The 14687-nt window shown below is 39.0% G+C and overlaps 1 protein-coding gene across 1 annotated transcript in view; it reads left to right on the top strand.

Annotated features, from left to right (window-relative positions):
- The window catches only part of NWD2 (NACHT and WD repeat domain containing 2), a 200214-nt gene that overhangs the window by 63955 nt on the left and 121572 nt on the right, over positions 1-14687 (top strand). The window contains exon 2 of the mRNA XM_003898567.5: positions 9191-9279. Coding sequence (XP_003898616.2) covers positions 9191-9279 — 89 coding nt within the window. The remainder of the gene's footprint in view (positions 1-9190; positions 9280-14687) is intronic.

Here is a 14687-nt window from a genome sequence, read left to right as displayed (position 1 = left end):
AGTCACTCAGATGTAATACAATATAATCTAAAGCTGTCTTCAGATCTCTTATTTTCCAAGATTTCTGCTTTCACTGTGCCTTTGGCCTGTCTGTGTTATTTAGTTTTCTTCTACGTATGTGACACATTTAAAAAGATAGATTTTTAAATGTTTTATACAAAATTTCCATTGTTTGTAGTGTGGTGTTTGTGCAAATTTATTTTCCTCAATAGTACCAGAAACAGAAATCCACCATTATCTTTTATAACTTACCCCTCTTACCCTAAAATGTGTTCAGGTGTAGAAATAACACAGTGAATTTTTACTGGAAACTTCTAAGGTTTGGATAAATTAATAGGAAAAAAAATTTGTTTTCTTTATTGCACTGACCAGAACCTCTAGTAAAATATTGAATAGAGGTTTTGAGGAGGTGTTCTTAGTTGTAGGTGGAAAACATTGCCTAACATCTTAAAGCATGGTGCTAGCTGTAGGGATTTTTGAAGATGCTATTTATCAAGTTGAGGAAGTTCCTTTCTATTCCTTGTTGATGAGTTTTTTTGTTTGTTTGTTGTTTGTTTGTTTCTGAGATGGAGCCTCACTGTCGTCCAGGCTAAAGTGCAGTGATGCGATCTCAGCACACTGCAACCTCTGCCTCCTGGGTTCAAAGTGATTCTGCTGCCTCAGCCTCCTGAGTAGCTGGGATTACAGGCACCTGCCATCACGCCCAGATAATTTTTGTATTTGCAATAGAGACGGGGTTTCACCATGTCGGCCAGGCTGGTCTCGATCTCCTGACCTCGTGGTCCACCCACTTTGGGCTCCCAAAGTACTGAGATTACAGGCGTGAGCCACCGCACCTGGCCATTGCTGAGTTTTTATCCTGAATATGTATTTGACTTTGTCAAATGCTTTTTCTGCATATATTGAGCAGTCATATGGTTATGTTCTTTATTCTATTAATATGGTATATTCTATTAATTGATTTACAAACATTAAAGTAACATTGCATTAAAAGCATTAAAACAAGCATTAAAAGAAGATAGTTTTGTTAATGCCTAGACTGCCAAGTGTGTGTGTGTATATATATATATATATATATATATATATATATATATTTTTTTTTTTTTTTTCTCACTCTGTCGCCCAGGCTGGAGTGCAGTGGCGCAATCTCCACTCACTGCAAGCTCCGCCTCCCAGGTTCACACCATTCTCCTGCCTCAGCCTCCCATGTAGCTGGGACTACAGGCACCCGCCACCTCGCCCGGCTAGTTTTTCTTTGTATTTTTAGTAGAGACGGGGTTTCACTGTGTTAGCCAGGATGGTCTTGATCTCCTGACCTCGTGATCCGCCCATCTTGGCCTCCCAAAGTGCTAGGATTTCAGGCGTAAGCCACCGCGCCCAGCCCCAAGTATATTTTTAAAATAATCTCAACTTTCATTTTAGATTCAGGGACACATGTGCAGGTTTGTTAACTGGATATATTTCATAATGCTGAGGTTTGTGGTACTATTTATCCCATCACCCTAGTACTGATCATAGTACCCAATAGTTTTGCAACCCTTACTACCCTCACTACCTCCCCCACAGAAGTCCCCAGTTTCTATTGTTGCCATCTTGATATCCATAAGTAACCAGTGTTTATCACTCACTTATAAGTGAGAATATGTGCTATTTAGTTTTCTGTTCCTGTGTTAATTCACTTAGAATAATGGCATCCAGCTATATCCATGTTGCTGCAAAGGACATGATTTCATTATATTTTATAACTGCATATATTCCATGGTGTATATGTACCACATTTTCTTTATTCAGTCCACCATTGATGAGCACCTAGGCTGATTCCATGTCTTTGCTATTGTGAATAGTGCAGTGATGAAAATGCAAGTGCATCTGTATTTTTGGTAGAATAATTTATGTTCTTTTGGATATGTACCCAGTCATGGGATTGCTGGGTCAAATGGTAGCTCTGTTTTACATTTTTTTAGAAATCTCCAAACTGCTTTCCACAGTGAATAAACTAATTTACATTCTCACCAACAGTATGTAAGCATTCTCTTTTCACTGCAGCCTTACCAGCATCTGTTGTTTTTTGACTTTTGAATAATAGCCACCCTGACTAGTATGAGATGGCATCTCTTTGTGGTTTTGATTTGCATTTCTTTGTTGACTAGTGATGTGTGGAACAGTTTTTCATGTTTGACCATTTGTATGTCTTCTTTTGAGAAGTACCTCTTCATGTCTTTTGCCCATTTTTTACTAGGCTTATTTGTTTTTTGCTTGTGGATTTGTTTAAGCTTCTTAGAGATTCTGGATATTAGACATTTGCCAGATGCATAGTTTGTGAATATTTTCTCCCATTCTACAGGTTCTCTTTATACCACTGATAGTTTCTTTTGTTGTGCAGAAGCTCTTTTATTTAATTAGGTCCCACTTGTCAATTTTTGTTTTTGTTGCAGTTTCTTTTGAGGACTTAAATAAATTCTTTCTCAATGCAAATGTCCAGAATGGTTTTTCTTAGGTTTTCTTTTGTGGTTCTTATAGGTTACGATCTTACATTTAAATATTTAATCTATCATGAGTGAATTTGTATATATAGTGGAAGATAGGGGTGCAGTTTCATTCTTCTGGATATGGCTAGATAGCTATGCCAGTACCATTTACTGAATAGGGGGTCCTTTCCCACATTGCTTATTTTTGTCAACTTTGTTGAAGATCAGATAGCTGTAGTTGTGCAGCTTTATTTCTGCTTTCTAGGTTCTGTTCCGTTGGTCTATGTGTCTGTTTTTGTACCAGTACCATGCTGTTTGGGTTACTGTAGCCTTATAGTATAGTTTGAAGTCGGGTAATGTGATTCCTCCAACTTTGTTGTTTTTGTTTAGGATTGTTTTGGCCGTTCAGGCCCTTTTCTGGTTCTGTAAGAATTTGAGAATAGTTTTTTATACTTCTGTGACAAATGACATTGGTAGTTTGATAGGAATAGCATTGAATCTGTAGATTTCTTTGGGCAGCATGGGCATTTTTATGATATTGATTTTTGCAATCCATGAGCATGGGATGTTTTTCCATTTGTTTGTGTCATCTGTGATTTCTTTCAGCAGTGTTCTGTTGTTCTCCTTGTAGAGATCTTTCATCTGATAGGACCTTCTGAGCATGGAAAGCAGTTTGTGTAAAGGCAAAGCTCAGGAGCAAGTAATGGCTGAAAACTCAGACTTCAGAGGATACATGGTGATCAGCAGTAGAAGATAGAACTTAGCTAGAAGATATATTTACACTTGCTAAGCATTCTAGTCTTTATCTTCTGGACCACCAGATGCCAGCAAGGTCTTTAATAATCAAATTAGTTTTTGTTTTCATTTTGTCTTGGCATTTATTGCTGGCAGCTCTGTGAGAGAGGGACAGATAACAGGTCAAGCAAATAGACTTTTTACTTCTTGGGTTGAGAGAAGGTTAGTGTAAAAATAAAGAGTGGCCAAATTAAAAAAGTGTTTATGACATAAAATTGACAAGATTTGCTTGCATTGATATAAGGAAGAGTATGGGTGGTGAGATGGATACAAAGGAATTATCTGAGGGCCATAGAGAGTAGACAGCCTCTTAGGGAGCTGCCAAACAAGAAATTAACCTAAACACAACCCCAGAAGTCGAACAGGCTGTCCCTATGAATCATTAACTAAGAGGCTAGGAAAAGAGAAAGAATCCAGGGAAGAGCAAATGTACAGAGACCTTGGAAACCATGCTAACAAGACAATTTTAGCAGAGGATCTATAGTGGATTCTAAGCAGATTTTCTGAGCTGCAAAGAACATGGGAAAAACGAGTTTAGGCTGGACGAGCTGACTCACACCTGTAATCCCAGCACTTTGGGAGGCCAAGGTGGGTGCATGAGGTCAGGAGTTCAAGACCAGCCTGGCCAACATGGTGAAAGCCCGTCTCTACTAATAATACAAAAATTAGCCAGGCATGGTGGCACATGCCTGTAATCCCAGCTACTAGGGAGACTGAGGCATGAGAATTGCTTAAACCTGGGAGGTGGAGGTTGCAGTGAGCCAAGATCGTGCCACTGCACTTTCAGCCTGGGAAACAGTGAAACTGTGTCTCAAAAAAGAAAAAAAAAAAGACCAAAGTCCATGCCTTTAGGTTTGTTGAAGATAGAGCTGTATAAATAAAATAAAAATTAAAATAAATTATTTTGTAAAATAAAAAAAAATTGTAAAATAAAAAAAATTGGAATTAATCTAAACCCTTGTTGAAGTGAACTCAAGATATTATAAGGATAATGGTATTGATTACTCATTCTCCCCCAGCTAATGTACTTCTTGTAGGTGACTCAGACACTGTACAGAGACCTTCATTAACTCTGAAATCACAAAGGAATCATTCAGAAAGCAGCTCCTTTAAATACCTAACAGTTAGTGCTGCCAAAGTGTTAGTGCACCTTTTCAAAGCATTAAGGTACTGGGCAGTTACAAATAGATGTGATGACTATGTATAAAACATAAATTAAGACATACCTCATACTTGATTTACACTGTTTAAAGAGGGCCCTTTTTAAGTGTGAGATTCTGTGAGCTAATATTTCCTGTCCACGACATTCTAATTTTTTTAATTGTGAACCATCCGGATTTGCTGTCGGTATGAATCAAGATTTTTATTTAATTAAGCCAGCTTATCTGTTCACTCATCATAATTAATCCATTCCTATCTTAATTACTTTTTCATTTTCAGAGCCAATCATATATTCATACAAATACGGAAAAATCTAAGTCAATTTTTAATATAAATAAGAGCACAGAATATCCATTGGATATGTGTATATACTTCCTTCACATATTTAGAAAGGCTCAAAATAACGGAGTTCATATTCTGCCACAAACACAGAAAAAGAAAATTCAGTTCATTCATTTACCTCGTGACACCAATTATCTAAATACCACCGTTTCCCAAGATTTCAGAATCTTGCTTTTATTAAACCCATCGAATAATGAATTATAATGTAGGAGGCCTTTCTGTTTCTGGAGGCAGTTGCAGGGAAACCATGCCTATCAGTTCATTTTTGTCACTGGTGCATGTGTGGCTTTTTTCATTCACTCATTTATTAATTGAGCAAGACTGCAGTCATTAGAGATGTAGCCGTGAGTGAGACAAAAGAAGGTTTCAACTCCCTTTGAGCTTAAATTTTAGCGAGGGAGGCACACAATAAACAAATAAACAATGAGTAATCCACAAAGAATTAAGGAAGTAGAAGGTGATTCAGTGACTTTTATAGATGGAGTGCTCAGAGAAGGCCTCTCTGAGGAGGTGGCATTAAAGCTGCCAGTTGAATGACAAGAGGTGCCATGAGATGATCACAGGACTAAGCATTCCAGGACGACACCATAGCTAAAGTGAAGGTCTGCGAGTGGGAATATAATCTAAGAATCAAGTGAAAGCCGGTGCTGCTGGAGGGACATAAACATAAACAGGACATAAACAGGAGGGACATAAACAAGTGGTAAGAGATGAGCCTGGGGAGAGAGACAACATTCATCATAAGGAGTGTACATTTCATTCAAAGATCTGTAAAGAGCTAATGGGGCTTTTAAACAAAGTAGTGATGTGATCTGATTGACATTTTGGAAAAATCAGTCTGGTTGCTCCATGGAAAATGAACCAAACAGGGCAAGTATGAAAACAGGGAGATGGAATCTGAATGAAAGGTGAGTATGGCTTGCATCTGGTAGCAGAAGGGACAGAAGTAGGATTTGTTTAGTGGTAGAGTGAGAGAACTTATTGATGTGTTGGCTCTTGGAGGGTATGTTATAGAAAGAAAAGAATCCATCAAGGATAATACAATTTTTTTTTATTTCATAAGCTTTAGGACTTTAACATCACTTAGTCATTTCATGCATTTATTCCATCGGTCATTGCAAAGATTGATTCTTTTCACAGTTGTATATTTCCTTGATTAGAGCAAACTATGGTGTATGACTTTCTGGGTTCAAATCTGGGTTTTCTAATTTAGTGGCCGTATGCTCTTGAGCGAGTTTTCTAACCCCTCTGCCCTTTAGTTTCCTTGCTTAAAAAACGTGGTAATAATGTTACCTGTTTCATAGGGTTGTGGTCAGCAGTGACTAAGGAAATGCAAATAGAAGTGTACTTAGCACACTACTGGACCGCAGGAAGCACTCACTAAATGTTGGAAATTAGGTGCTATAGCAAAAGAATCTATTAACAGAGTAAACAGACAACCTACAGAATGGAAGAAAATATTCACAAACTATGCATCCAACAAGGATCGAATATCCAGAATCTGTAAGAAACTTAAATCAAGCAAAAACCAAATAACCCCATTACAAATAGACAAAGACATGAGCAGATACTTTTGTTTGTTTGTTTGTTTGTTTGTTTTTGAGACGGAGTCTCGCTCTGTAGCCCAGGCTGGAGTGCAGTAGCCCGATCTCAGCTCACTGCAAGCTCCGCCCCCCGAGTTCACGCCATTCTCCTGCCTCAGCCTCCCAAGTAGCTGGGACTACAGGCTCCCGCTACCTCGCCTGGCTAGTTTTTTGTATTTTTTTAGTAGAGACGGGGTTTCACCGTGTTAGCCAGGATGGTCTCGATCTCCTGACCTCGTGATCCGCCCGTCACGGCCTCCCAAAGTGCTGGGATTACAGGCGACACTTTTTAAAAGAAGACATGCGAGTGGTCAAAAAGCATGAAAAAATGCTCATCATCACTAATCGTCAGAGAAATGCGAACCAAAACCACAATGAGATACAATCTGACACCAGTCAGAATGGCTATTACTAAAAAGTTCAAAAACAACAGGCGCTGGCAAGGCCGCAGAGAGTAGAGAATACTTATACACCGTTGGCGGAATTATAAATTAACTCAGCCACTGTGGAAAAGTTCAGAGATTTCTCAAAGAATTTAAAATAGAGCTACCATTTGACCCAGCAATCCCATTACTAGATGTTTACCCAAAGAGAAATAGATCATTATACCAAAAAGACACATGCACTTGTATGCTCATTGCCGCACTGTTCACAATAGCAAAGACATGGAATCAACCTAGGTGCCCGTCAGTGGTGAATTAAATAAAGAAAATGTGGCACGTATACACCATAGAAAACTACACTGCCAAAAAAAAAGAGAATGCAATGTCCTTTGCAGCAACATGGATGCAGCTAGAGGCCATACTCCTAAACTAATTAATGCAGGAACAGAAAACCAAATCCTGCATGTTCTCACTTGAAAATGGGAGCTAAACATTGAACACACATAGGCATAAACATGAGAACAATAGACACTGTGGACAGCTAGTGGCGGGAGGAAGGGAGCGGGGTGTGAGTTGAAAAACCATCAGGTGCTATCCTCACTGCCTGGATGCAGTATACCCAGGTAACACACCTGCACATGTACCTCCTGTGTCTAAAATAAGAGTTGAAATTTTTTTAAAAATTAGGTACTAAATTTCTCTTATCCTCCTTACAATTGTGCAGTCAAGTCTCAGCACCTCAAAATGAGTTAATATGTTTTTAAGAAACAATAAATTTCTGTTTCTTATATCATTACATATTTATTTTATGTATAGTTTAGATACTATTTTTTAGAATCTCTTAACCCTTTTGAATATATTTTTACCTTCTATATCTGGCAGTATTTGTCTCTTTTTAAAGTGGCTTTTTCGTTATTTCGATTTTGAAAATCTGCTAAGGGCGTTTAGAGTTACTGAATGTTATCAGCTTTATTGTGAAGTTAGCATTTTCAGCTCTTAAAATGGAGCAAGGGAGGATGGGCATTCTGATCTCAAGATTATACAAATTATGTGAAAGCTTAATATAACTGCCTCCGTCAGTGCCATAGCACCGCATGGGCCCCGCTTTAATGTACAGCTCCTCCGATGGGTGTCCTGCTTCTTCTCTTTGAACTTAGAACCACATTGAATCTAAGGCTGGAAAACACCCTATTTGTTTAGATCACAGGACAATCCAGAAGACCTTGTATTTCTCTGAATCTTTGATTTCTATGTAAACACTGGTTCCTGTCACTCTGCCAGGCTGCAGCTGCATTTCAGACTTCCGTGATTGGTTATTTGCTTCTCAAAATAGGCTTGAGAACAGTAGGAAAATAGAGTAGGTCAACACGGCATATGGTTAAATTTTCATCGACAGATGTGTTTGAGAATAATAGGGAAATTCTTTTAAACTGTTATCTTTGTTATAAATGTGGTATGCGGATGTTTCATAGTTATGACTGGGATAGAGGTACTTTTAGCAAATGGTACTTTTCATAAGATTACACATTAACCTAATTTTTGAAAACTGTATTCATGTTTCACTGAAGGTAGCTGGGCAAGGAATCGCCTCTTTGCTCTTAGAATCTTACAGTGCCATCATTGCTGCAGAATTGTTCAGCACAGATGACTTTGGAATTCCTTTCTGTGCAAAACATTCGACATTAAATGCATACATGTTTTGTGATTCTTCGAGTTTCGGGTTCTGTGTTTCTTCTTGTATTTTCTTAATGATAGGAGATAATAAAAAGTTTTTTTATTTCAGAAGGTTTACGTAGTATGACATGTGTAAAATAGTTTCTATCTCCGATATAATGGTAAGTCCCTAAGCCCAGGGTAGGAGACGTTATTTTATTAAACCACTGGCCAGTTGAATCTACAGTGGGTGGGATCTGCTATGATAGGGTTTCATGCTTGTTTCCATACTGTGCTAAATTTTGTAAAATGTCATAATATATCTGAATACTCGAGGTAGCAATGGTATTATCTGGGATGTTTTCAGAAATCAATAAGTAAATTTATCGACGTGTGTACATGTGTGCGTGTGTTTTAAAACTTGTATATTTTGTGGAGCTAAAACCCTGTTAACCCTACTGTGTTTCCTTCTGCCCCTTCCAAAGACATTGTGGTCATACCTATTTAAGAGCTCAACGTGAAGGTCTGTGTGGGCATAAAGAATCAACTGTGCCTTTTCAGCCCTGCCAGCCTACATAGAACCAACCAGTGGTCCATCCCGTGGGCTGCTCGTGCATGCCTGATGGATGGATCTCTGTGCAATTAGGGGGCAGGTCTATACCAAGAGACAAATACCCTGTTATTTCACAACCCAGCACCTCAACTTGATTATATTACTGTCAGCATTTATTTGTAGGTTTTCGTTTTTTTGCCAGAAACATGTGTGGACATACTCACTTCCTGTGTGTTTGTCTTTCTACTACAGATACGGGAGCAGAAAGACAGGCACTAAGAGAAAATGTATATCCTAAACTGAGAGAATTCTGCAGAGAAAACTATGGATTGGAATTTCAGGTAATTCTAGTGTTAATTTCATTCACAATTATGTCCAGCTAAATAACTAGTGTTTGTTTCTTGTCACAACTTGAGTGTTGTAAAAGACAAGTTTTAGACCCTGAAAAAAAATTATTTCTTCAAGCATGGGTAAAAAGAAACACTGACAAATGGAAAGTATTTAGTCATTTTTGATGTTTAGTTCTTTTATGCTGTGCTTCTTGGACCCTTCCTGGTGTGGGCTCATCTTTTTCTTTGAACCATATTTATTTGCTTTTTTGACAGTCCCCACTATTATCAAAGAGATGAAGGTTGCTGAGCACCTGAGTTTAAGCTATGGTTTCTAGAAATATTTTGCACTTAAAAATGGGGACCAACTTTTTTCAAACTTATTTCCTTTCATCAGCCTGGCCTGGCCTTGCCTTCTATCTTGCCTTTAACTTTTTGTTCACCTTGTAGAACATCCTTTTTCCTAATCATTTCAGAGCTATACCATTTACTCCCCCCCAAAAATTTTATCAGCCTTTCAAGAGACAGTAATGGCACACGTCATTGCTAACGTTCACGAACATCGTGCCATTTTAATACACCTCTGATTTTGCCATCTGAAGGTAAAGTGCTTGACAACATTGGATGTATCTTGGGCATCCAAATGTTGAAAAAAAATGGCTCCTGCAACAGATAACATTATTTAGTCAGAATTTTTCAGCCTAATTTATGATGGAAATCCTAACTCTCCAGTGCTATCTAAACTACACATTTACATTGTCAAGTGATGAATATGTAACAGAGGTTTGTGGTGCAGAAGTGCAAAATGCACCATCGTTAGTGGAAGAACATTTCACTGTCTGTTTCCTCCTAGATAAATGTTTTATCTTGGTATACTCCTGATGCCTTCTCATATGATGCATAAAGTAACAGTCTCGAAATGGCTTCAATCTCAATGCATAATGTCAGTCACCACCAGGCCATGATGACACGCACATTGAATTGTCACTCATAAGTCACCATTTACTTGATAAATTGTGAATCTAAATTAAATTCCTTGTCATGAATTCAGCACTACCTTCTCTGAGGAATCTGGTTTTACTGATAACAGGGTCCCAATTGTTATATAACTTCCAATCTGTCAAGAATCCCAAAACTTAGACACTCCTTGGGGACTCAGTTACCATAGAGGAAGAAGTGTGTCCAAGCATATAATCTCATCTTTGAGTTTGTTTTTGCATCATTTTTGTCAACAGAGGAAGTCAGCGAGCTATAGAACAGCTTCTATAAACCATGGTATTGACTAGGATTAGCTGAGGGAGAAGGAGAAAAATAGTATACTTTCTGAACTAGAGGTAGGCACAGAAGATAGATACAGGCAAAGGAAAACTGTACTAGGCAAGGCCCATAGAATAAATTGACAGGATTACTCTAGGCAGGTGCACTGAATCAGCTGAGGAGATGTTGGACCACAGGGTAGACCGCAGTGGGCAGGGGAGACGTAGAATTGAGCCCCAGCTCTCTACAGGTACTGGGAGTGACTGAACCTGCCCATCCTTCAGTTCAGTGTCTAAAATAGGAATGGCAACAGCTTACATGTCTGAGGTTGTGTTTAGAATAAAATAAAATATGCAAGGTTACATTTGCTTCCAAGCTCTAGGCTTAGCAGGAGTTCACATACGTAATATCTGAGTCTTCTAAGAATATACCTTTTAAGTATAGTCTTTTATAGTAGGTTAATTATATCACTCCCTGAGGATATACTTTTTAGAGAGACAGTTCTCTTCTCTCAACTGCAACAAAAAATATGATGCCAGAAGCTTCATGAACAGCCAGTTTACCCCCACAGTATCCCCGATTCCATCTTTGATTGTGCACTGAACCCAGAACATATGGTTTCCTAGATTTACTCAAACATATCAATCTACTTCATGCTTGCTTGCCTTTGCTCATGCCATTCTCTTCAACTACAATGCTTTTCAGTCTGGTTCTTCCCCTGCTTCACCTCCTGGATTCTACTCGTTCTTAAGACTGTTCCTATCTGAGCCCATGTTATGCCCCCTTTCTCACTGACCCACAGCCCTGTGGGCCTCTTTTGGATCCCTGAACACCTTAAGCCCATTCATACTTGAGAGTTTTACTCTGGCTGTTCTGTCTTGTGGGAATACTCACTCCCTTTATCTTCACACAGCTGCTTTCTTATTGTCCCTCGGATCTCCACTGAAATGTCACTCCTAGAGATGCTTTTCTTTTTTTATTATTATTCTACTTTAAGTTCTGGAATACATGTGCAGAACATGCAGGTTCGTTACATAGGTATACATGTACCATGGTGATTTGCTGCACCCATCAACCCGTCATCTACATTAGGTATTTCTCCTAATGTTACACTCCCCTAGTCCCCCACCCCCCATCAGGCCCCAGTGTGTGATGTTCCCCTCCCTGTGTCCATGTGTTCTCATTGTTCAACTCCCACTTATGAGTGAGAACATGCAGTGTTTGGTCTTCTGTCCTTGTGATAGTTTGCTTAGAATGATGGTTTCCAGCTTCATCCATGTTGCTGCAAAGGACATGAACTCATCCTTTTTTATGGCTGCATAGTATTCTATGGTGTTTATGTGCCACATTTTCTTTATCCAGTCTGTCATTGATGGGCATTTGGGGTGGTTCCAAGTCTTTGCTATTGTGAATAGTGCTGCAATAAACATACATGTGCATGTTTCTTTATGGCTGAAAATTCCAAAACCAGAATACCTCTTTTCCTCTAGAGATGCTCTTCTAGTGACCCAGTCTAAAGTAACCACCTCTCTTTTGCATCATACTGTTTTAGTTCTTTGCATAGCATGTGCCAGTATCAGATACTTTTTCTTGTTTGTTTATGTATTAGCCTGCTTATTGTCTTTCTCCCAGTAGATTATAAGTTCCATAAAAACAGAGGCTTGTCTATTTTTATGGAATTTCAAAACAGCTGCATTCCTGGTTCTATAGTCCCTGGCACATTGGAAAGTGCTATGAGATTTTGTTGAATGAATGCTTATGTGAAAAAGAATGAGTGAATGAAGACCCAGCCCAGATATAACTTATGAAAGAAAGCCTTCTCTGATCCCTCCCACACCTCCCAAGATAGGCCGTGTACCCTCCTCTTTGCTTCTCTGAAATTCAATGCATAACTCCCGATAATCCATCCAATTCATTCAAGAAGTGTTTGTTGAGTGCTGACCATATGGCAACCAACATTCTAAGTGCTGGGAATAAAGGAGCCAACTAACCAGACCCTCTTCTGAGGAACTTCTAACATTGTTGGGAGAAGCAGACAATGTAGACTCCAGGAGTAATAAATGCATTTTATTGAATAAATGATTCTATTTTAAAAATCACAGAAAGTAGGATTAGAGAATGCCAAGTAGTCAGAGAAAGACTCTGTGATAAGGCGATATTTGAGCAGAAATCTGCAGAAAGTTATGGAGCAAGTCATGCAGATGTCTGGAGTTGTGGGGAGGAATCCAGGCATAGGGAACAAGGGAAAGGGTCTGAGGTGGAAGTGTGTTTAGAATATTCTAGGAACAATCACACACTATATTCCAGTCTGGACAACAGAGTGAGACCTTGTCTAAAAAAAAAAAAAAAAAAAAAAGGAACAGTACAGAAACCAAGTGTGAGTGAAGGAAATAATTACAGATGGCCTGAAAGTAAGATTATATGAGACTTCATGGGCCAAGATTAAGAACTTAGAATTTTTATTGAGTTGATTGAGTTGAAAAGGAAAGAGTGAGGTGATATGACTTACCATGAAGAGGTTTGCTCAGGTTCTGTGAATAGAATGCAATACAAAGGAATGGTCAAAGCAGGAAAATAGTGCAAACAGGAAGAACCAAAGTCAGCAGTGTAGATAATGAAACATCATCTGGTTAAGTAAACTTTTCATCACCTGCCTATAAGTGCCAAAAGTTCTCAGGCCTGGAATTGTCTTATTCAACTTATCCCAATGGCCAAATAGCTGCAGATAGTAATCCATTTAGTTAAATCTTTATTCAATTAAATTAATAGAATATGAATAGAATAGAAATTAATAGAATGTCAATTAAATTAATATGCATTATAAGCAAGTCCATATACCTTTTATCTATGTGCCTGTTTGGCAGGCTATTTTGTACTGTTTTCCTATTTTTTTTTTTCATTTAAACGAAGATATTTCATGAAAATACACTAGACTCCGATCATGTAAACTTCAGTTAATTCTATATGTGATGTATACATATATAGGTTGTATATATATGTGTATATATATGTTCAGATGGAAACAGTTCAGTGGAAAGAACATCAAGCCCACTTAGCAAAGAACACCCAGGGCATCAGGAAAAGACATGGCATTTAAATAGTATGTTATTTGATTTGCAGGTATTTATTAAGGGCCTCCAGCTACAGAGAAGAGGATAGAAAATAAGAACAAGGAGGATTAATTGGAAAAAAGTAAAGACAGACTGGGGAGAAAGCAGGTTGTTGCAAAAGCCAATAAATAAGGAGCTTGTGATTATACTCAGAGGTACCATCCACTCCTTCTTTCGGAACTCTTGTCCATCCCCACTGCCAAGGTCCTGGTCTAACCCTCACTGCTTCAAAAATGGGATGAACAAAAAGCATCCTAATTGGTTTATTTTCCTACTTATCCCTAGTAGATTGCAAATCCTTGAGGAAGAGACTGGTTCTTGTTTGTTTTTAAGTCCCCAGGCCTGGAACAGAGTTTGGCGTTTAGTGGGGTTTTAGTAAAAGTGTGTTCAGCAGAACTGCCTTACACCATCACCCTACTTGAGTTTTTCTATACAATACCACCAGAGTCATCCTGTGTAAATGTCATATTGTGTCAATGAAGGGACGTGGAGCAAGCTGACCAAATAGAAGCTTCCACTGATTGTCCTCATGGAGGAACCCCAAACTAAACAGTTATCCACACAAAATAGCATAGGAACCAAAAATCAGATAAGTGATCCCATACCTGGTTTTAACTTCATACCACTGGAAGAGGACCTGAAGAGGGGAGGAAAGACAGTCTTGAATTTCCAGTGCCATCCCTCCCCCAACCCCAAGTAGCAGCCACTTGGTGCAGAGAAAGAATCTGTGTGCTTGGTGAAGGGAGAGTACAGTGATTGTGGGAGTTTGCATTGGAATTTACTGCCCCTGTCACAGCAGAAAGCACCACTGGGCAGAAATCAGTCAGTGCCCACTGAGGCTCATTGAGACCAGGCGTAGTCAGAGGGGAATCACCCCTTCCAGCAATCAGAAACTGAGTTTCAGCAAGCTGTGCCACCGTGTGCTAAAGTGTTCTGGGGTTCCCAATGAACTTGAAAGGCAGTCTAGGCCACAAGGACTCCAACTCCTAGGCAAGCCCTGGTGCTGGGCTGGGCTTGGAACCAGTGGACTTGGGGTGCATGCAAACTAGCAAG

Source organism: Papio anubis, chromosome 3 (assembly GCF_008728515.1).
Source record: "Papio anubis isolate 15944 chromosome 3, Panubis1.0, whole genome shotgun sequence".
In the NCBI taxonomy this organism is placed as follows: domain Eukaryota; kingdom Metazoa; phylum Chordata; class Mammalia; order Primates; family Cercopithecidae; genus Papio; species Papio anubis.
This window is presented reverse-complemented; position numbering and strand designations above follow the sequence as displayed.